Source organism: Somniosus microcephalus, unplaced genomic scaffold (genome assembly GCF_052327205.1).
Source record: "Somniosus microcephalus isolate GS21.2 unplaced genomic scaffold, FLI_Smic_1.0 unresolved_chr9, whole genome shotgun sequence".
Classification (NCBI taxonomy): domain Eukaryota; kingdom Metazoa; phylum Chordata; class Chondrichthyes; order Squaliformes; family Somniosidae; genus Somniosus; species Somniosus microcephalus.
The window spans coordinates 33,433,653-33,441,088 of record NW_028225187.1 but is presented as its reverse complement, the minus strand read 5'-3'; the positions used below and the strand labels follow the sequence as shown (position 1 = coordinate 33,441,088).

Genomic DNA, 7,436 nt, shown 5'->3' with positions numbered 1-7,436 from the left:
ATCTTAATTAATCCTTGAATGACTACATTGTTGAAAATGTATTATCATTGATATCCAGAATTGATTAACAGGCACGTTCTCTGAGCAACAGATTAATGTTGTTGTCTGTAATTGATTAGAGGGGATTTGACTGATTCGATAATTTAAAACGGTATATAGCTTATTGTCCCAGGAAATAGACGACTGATGGCCGAATCCTTAAAACGTTCTCGGTCCCGAGGACACTTCTACAAATGTATATCCTTCCTACATCTAATAAATAGGCATTTTCAAGCGTAAATATTGTTTATTGTTCCAGCTTCATGCAAATCGAAATTAAGACATTGCTTTCAAGCTTTTTTAATCAACTGATTCGCATCGTAAATGTCACATATGATAAGAGATGCCCACAGCATTAGAACAAAAGGAATAGGAGCTGGAGTAGGACATTTGGCCCTTCGAGCCTGCTCTGCCATTCAATAAAAGCACGGCTGATCTTCTACCTTACCTCCACTTCCCTGCACTATCCCCATATCACTTGATTACCTTAATATTCAAAAATCTATCGCTCTCTGTCTTGAATATACTCAAAGACTGAACCTCCACAGCCGTCAGGTTTAGCGAATTCCAAAGATTCACCACTTCCTGAGTGAAGAAATGTCTCCTCATCTCAGTCCTGAATGGCCGACCCCTTATTCTGAGACTGTGACCCCTGGTTGTAGACTCGCCAGCCAGGGGAAACCTCCTCCCTGCGTCAACCATGTCAAGTCCTGTAAGAAATGTGTATGCTTCAATGAGATCACCTTTCATTTTTTCTAAACTCTAGATAATATAGGACGAATCTACTCAATCTCTCCTCATAGGACAATCCCCCCATCCCTGGAAACAGCCTGGTGAAACTCCGTTGCACCCCCTCTAAGGGAAGTATATCCTTCCTCCTGGATGGAGACCAACACTGTACACAATGCTCCAGGTGTGGTCTCACCGGGGCCCTATATAATTGCAGTAAGACGTCTTTACTCTTAAACTCAAATCCTCTTGTAATAAAGGCCCTCATACAATTTGCTTTCCTAATTGCTTGCTGTACCTGCATGTTGACTTGCAGTGATTATTGTACAAGGACACCCACATTTCCCATTCTCCCGCCATTTAAACAATACTCTGCTTTTCTATTTTTCCTACCAAAAGGAATAACTTCACAAATTTCCACGTTATATTGCATTTGCCATATTCCTGCCCATTCATTCGCCTGTGTATATCCCCTTGGTACCTCCATACATCATCCTCACAACATACATTCCATGTTATGATTGAAGCAATTAGTATAAAACATGTTGCTACATGTAACAGCTTGCATGTGAAAAGCATGCAATCCTTTATATCTACTAAAAAAAAACATGCTGAGCTAAAAAATAAGGAGGCTATATAGTTGTAGATTTTTGTGTTTACCACTAGGGCATTAAGCATGTTCTGGGCAAAGCAGAAAATTGAAAATCCGGCGGGATGAATCGCCTGTAATAGAAACCACCTCATTTTCTATTTTGATATTAATGGAAAGGAACTCTGGCCAGTTCTGTTAGAGTTGTGCATAATATACTGCCGGAATTTCGAGCCTGCCGTTCGCCCTGGTAATGCTTAATCTCCAAGCGTTAATTACGAAAATCGCGTCCCTACTCCCACCATCCGTCCCGAGAAAGCAGTTGTCTCCACAGGTCTTGGTGAGTAACATATATCAAAGCTGCTGAGAACTTTTATTTCTTTTTCACTTCGGCATACACAATGCTGTCCGCAGCAGTGGCCAAGGCAGCTTCTTTCTGATTCAGAGCTTCCATATTCAAAGTAGCATAGGTGAGTTCCTGGTGGTCACTCTCTGGTACATCAGCAGACGCTCCCTGCGATGAATAACATGAAGAACTGGCAGAAGTAGATAATATACGGATAATGTGTTTCTTTACTCCTCTCCAACTCTCGTCGCCTCGCTATATCAATATTTTTCTCTCTGTCTCACTTCCTCTGCCTCGCTCTCTCTCTCTCTCTCTCTCAGCTATCTTACTCTCCATCTGGCTCTCTGCCTTTGACTGTCTATCTTTCTCTGTGTCGCTGTGTCTCACTGCAGCTTTCTCTCTCTCTTTCTCTCACTCTCTGTTTCTGTGTCTGTCTCTCTCAGAGTCTGTCTGTCTGTCTCTTTTGTATCTCACACCTCTGACTCTCGTTCGTTCGTCTGTCTGTTCATTCTGTCTGTCTGTTCATTTTGTCTGGTCAGTCTGTCTGTCTGTCTGTTCGTTCTGTCTGCCTGTCTGTCTGTTTATCTGTCTGTCTGTCTGTCTGTGTGTCTGTCGTTCTGTCTGTCTGTGGTTCTGTCTGTCTATCATTCTGTCTGTCTGTCGTTCTGTCTGTCTGTCGTTCTGTCTGTCTGTCGTTCTGTCTGTCTGTCGTTCTCTGTCTTTCGTTCTCTGTCTGTCGTTCTCTGTCGTTCTGTCTGTCATTCATTCTGCCTGTCGTTCTGCCTGTCGTCCTGCCTCTCTGTCTACCTATATATATTTCTATCTATATATCTATCTGTCTGTCTGTCTGTCTATCTATCTATAAATGTATCGATCTCTATCTCTGTGTCCATCTGTTCTTCTCTCGGTCTTGTCTTTCTCTCTCCTTCTCTCTCACTCACTCTCTATCTCGTTCTTTCACTCTCTCACTCTCCCTCGCTCACTATTCTGTAAGTTTCCGACTCTCTCTACAGGAGCCAGCTTATCGGTGTTTGCAAAGCAAGAGGCATAATGATTGGTATTTGAGAAAAATTGAACTTACGTTTTTGTCAGGATCTAAAGGAAGATTCGCAGTCTCATCTGAAAAGAAGGACATTTATTTTGTGAAGTCTCTGCCTGTTTTTCCAGTGAGTTTCAAAGGGCTAGAATGCCAACTGGCTGCTCGGGCAGACAACTGCCGTTGCCATGCTTTATAGCAAATGCCTAGTTACTAAATTCCTTGAAAATCAGTTGATGGGCAGTTCATGCCCGCACTGAAAATCTTCCCCGATATTAAAAAATATCCTCACTAATCACTCATTACCACAAATTTAGCGCAAAATTAAAATCATGTTTAGATAGTTGTCTTTACCTAATGGGTAATAACAATCACAAGGCCACATTTCAGAAAGCAAAATATCGCAACAAGTATAACATGGCACGTCATTTCAAAGGAAGGAAAATCTGGCGGGTTACGTTACAAGCAGGGATCAGTGTTGGGGCCTCAGCTATTTACAATCTATATTAATGGGCGAGGTGATGGGACCAAGAGAAAACAGGGAGGGGGAGAAGTACCTGGACTCTATGTTTCAGGAGGTAGTCACAACTATGAAATTAATTAATTCAGATGGAGTCCGTGGTCAGGGACAGGATGGTGTGACTATAAGTGAGGCAGGTACGGGGATCCAGGAGGTAGTGTTGAAGGAGCCGCAGCCCTTGCTCTTGTCAAACAGGTTCGAGGTACTTTCTCCCCGTGAGGGACGGAACGGGGACTGCAGGGAGGATGAGCAACCTGGCCACAGCACCGTGGAACAGGGGGCCATTCAAGTGAGGGGAGTAAAAAGAAATGTTGTAGTGGTAGGGGATAGTATCATTAGGGGGATAGATAGGGTTCTCTGCAGTCGAGGGCGGGAGTCCTGAAGGCTGTGTTGCCTGCCCGGTGCCAGGGTTAAGGACATCTCTTCTGGGCTGGAAAGAAACTTGGAGTGGGAGGGGGAGGATCCAGTTGTCGTGGTCCATGTTGGTACAAACGACGTAGATAGGACAAGGAAGAAGTTTCTGTTAAAGGAGTATGAGCAGCTAGGGGTCAAATTAAAAAACAGGACCTCAAGGGTAATAATCTCTGGATTATTAACTGAGCCACCAGCGAATTTGGCTAGGATAAATAAAATTAGAGAGTTAAATGTATGGCTCAAAGACTGGTGTGGGAAAAATGGGTTTTGCTTCTTGGGACACTGGCACCAGTACTGGGACAGCAGGGAGCTGTTCCATTGGGACGGACTTCACTTGGCCAGTGCTGGGACTAGAATCCTAGCGAATCATATAACTAGAGCTGTAGAGAGGGCTTTAAACTAATTAGTGGGGGGAAGGTTTCTAGAGAGCAAATAATAAAAATGACAACGGAGAAGGTTATAGACTTAGGTAGCAGTGGGGGAATTAAAAACCAGAGCGTGTCAGAAAGGGACAGAAGGTATGGAGTAAAAGATACAGTAGCAAAAGGGGATAAAGCAGGAACTAAGTGTCACAAAACGAATTTGAAATTTCTTTATCTGAATGCACGTAGCATTTGTAACAAAATGGACGAGTTAATGGCACAAATAACTACATATGGGTATGATCTTGTGGCCATTACAGAAACATGGCTGCAGGGTGACCATGACTGGGAATTAAACATACCAGGCTATTTAACAATCAGAAAGGACAGGCAAAAAGAAAGGGGAGGTGGGATGGCTATGTTAATTAAGGATGGAATCACTGTAATACAGAGAAATGATATTGGGTCAAAGGATCAGGATAGTGCAACAGTTTGGGTGGAGATAAGGAATAATAAGGGGAAAAAAACACTAGTGGGCTTGTCTATAGGCCTCCGAACAGTTGCAACTCTGTTGGACGGAGTATCAATCAGGAAATAGTTGAGGCTTATAATAAGGGAACAGATATAATTATGGGGGATTTTAACTATCATATTAACTGGACAAATCAAATTGGGCAGGACAGCCTTGAGGATGAGTTCATTGGGTGTATTAGGGATGGGATTCTTGAGCAGTGTGTAACTGAACCGACCAGGGCGCAAGCAAACTTAGATTTGGTCCTGTGTAATGAGACAGGATTAATTAAAAATGTCCTAGTAAAGGATCCTCCATATTCAATTAGAGGGTGAGAAGGTTGGATCTCAAACAAGCGTGCAGGGCTTGAATAAAGGAGACTATGCAGATATGAGAGCGGAATTGATTAGAGTGGACTGGGAAAATAGATTAAAGGGTAAGACGGTACATGATCAGTGGTGTACATTTAAGGAGTTATTTTAAACCTTCCAAAAAATATATATTCCACTGAGGAAAAAAGGGCATAAAAGAAAAGATAGCCATCCCTGGCAAAGTAAGGTAATTAAGGATAGTATCCGACTAAAAATAAGGGCATATAAGTTAGCCAAATCTAGTGGGAGGATAGAAGATTGGGAAGTCTTTAAAAGACAACAAAAAATGACTAAAAGATTGATTAAGAAATGGAAGATAGATTATGAATGTAAATTAGCAAAAAATATAAAAACAGATAGCAAAAGTTTCTATAGTTATATAAAAAGTAAAAGGGTGGCTATAGTAAATGTTGGACCCTTAGAGGATGAGACTGGGAAATTAATGGTGGGAAACATGGAAATGGCAAAAACACTGAGCAAATATTTTGTATCAGTCTTTAAGGTAGAGGACACTAAGAATATCCCAACACTGGACAAACAGGGGGCTCTAGTGGGGGAGGAGCTAAATATGATTAAAATCACTAAGGAAGTGGTACTCGGTAAAATAATGGGACTCAAGGCGGATAAATCCCCTGGACCTGATGGCTTACATTCTAGGGTCTTGAGGGAAGTGGCGGTAGAGATTGTGGATGCATTGGTAATAATTTTCCAAAACTCCCTGGACTCAGCAAAGGTCCTGGCAGATTGGAAAACTGGTAATGTAACACCCTTATTTAAAAAGGGTAGTAGGCAGAAGGCTGGAAACTATAGACCTGTTAGCCTAACATCTGTGGTTGGTAAAATTTTAGAGTCCATTATTAAGGAGACAGTAATGAGATATTTGGATGAACATAATTTAATCGGACAAAGTCTGCATGTTTTTATGAAGGGGAAGTCATGTCTGACAAATTTGCTTGAGTTCTTTGAGGAAGTAACATACAGGGTGGATAAAGGGGAACCAGTGGACGCATTGTATTTCGACTTCCAAAAGGCATTTGACAAGGTGCCATACAAAAGATTATTGCTCAAGATAAAAAATCACGGGATTGGGGGTAATATTCTGGCATGGGTGGAGAATTGGCTATTTAACAGAAATCAGAGAGTTGGGATAAATGGTTCATTCTCAGACTGGCAATCAGTAACTAGTGGTGTTCCGCAGGGGTCCGTGCTGGGTCCCCAACCCTTTACAATCTATATTAATGATTTGGAGGAGGGGGCCGAGTGTAACATATTAAAGTTTGCAGATGATACAAAGATGGGAGGGAAAGTAGTGAGTGAGGAGGAAATAAAAAACCTGCAAGGGGACATAGACAGGCTAAGTAAGTGGGCAGAGATTTGGCAGTTGGAATACAATACTGGAATGTGTGAGATTATGCACTTTGGCAGGAAAAATCATAGAGCAAGTTATTATCTTAATGGCAAGAAACTGGAAAGTGCTGTAGTACAAAGGGATCTGGGGGTCCTGGTGCACGAAACTCAAAAAGTTAGTATGCAGGTGCAGCAACTGATCAAGAAGGCCAATGGAATGTTGGCTTTTATTGCTAGGGGGATAGAATATAAAAACAGGGAGGTATTGCTGCAGTTGTACAAGTTATTGGTGAGACCGCACCTGGAATAGTGCATACAGTTTTGGTGTCCTTACTTAAGAAAAGACATACTTGCTCGCGAGTCAGTACAAAGAAGGCTCACTCGGTTAATCCCGGGGATGAGGGGGTGGACATATGAGGAGATGTTGAGTAGATTTGGACTCTACTCATTGGAGTTCAGAAGAATGAGAGGAGATCTAATTGAAACATATAAGATTGTGAAGGGGCTTGATCGGCTGCATGCAGTGAGGAGGTTCCCAATGATGGGTGAAACTAGAACGAGGGGGCATAATCTTAGAATAAGGGGCTGCTCTTTCAAAACCATGATGAGGAGACACATCTTCACTCAGAGGGTAGTAGGTCTGTGGAATTTGCTGCCCGAGAAAGCTGTGGAAGCTACATCATTAAATAAATTTAAAACAGAAATAGACAGTTTCCTAGAAGCAAAGGGAATTAGGGGTTATGGGGAGCGGGCAGGAAATTGGACATGAGTCTAGGTCCGGAACGGTCATGGCCCTGTGGGTAGCGAAGCGGGCCCAGGGGCCGTGTAGCCTGGTCCTGCTCCTACTTCTTGTGTTCTAATTCTGTGTTAGATTTCAGGAGATGGTTCTATTCACAGGGATTAGTGGAGACATCGAACAGGCTGCCAGCTAGGTGTCCTTTAAGAGTAAATTGGGCCTGTTCCTGGCTGGGGTGGAGATCACCTTTTACAGAAGGTAAGTACTGTAGGAAATATAGGGACAGAGTGATCTCCTGGACGAGTTTCGATCGCCTAGATGGGGCGGAGAGGAATTTCCCAGATTTTATTCCCCAAATTGGCCATTGGGTTTTTTATCTGGTTCTTCGCCTCTCCCAGGAGATCACATGGGTTCGGGTGCGATGGCGAGTGATAGT

The 7,436-nt window shown here is 42.7% G+C and overlaps 1 protein-coding gene across 1 annotated transcript in view; it reads right to left on the bottom strand.

Annotated features, from left to right (window-relative positions):
* Positions 1–266: 266 nt before the first annotated feature.
* LOC147085045 (low affinity immunoglobulin gamma Fc region receptor II-like) overlaps positions 267–7,436 on the bottom strand; it is a 31,519-nt gene continuing 24,349 nt past the window's right edge. Inside the window, exons 8-9 of the mRNA XM_085979408.1 lie at positions 2,785–2,822; positions 267–1,871 (exon numbers count right to left, since the gene is read on the bottom strand). Coding sequence (XP_085835534.1) covers positions 1,731–1,871; positions 2,785–2,822 — 179 coding nt within the window. The 3' untranslated portion in view covers positions 267–1,730. The remainder of the gene's footprint in view (positions 1,872–2,784; positions 2,823–7,436) is intronic.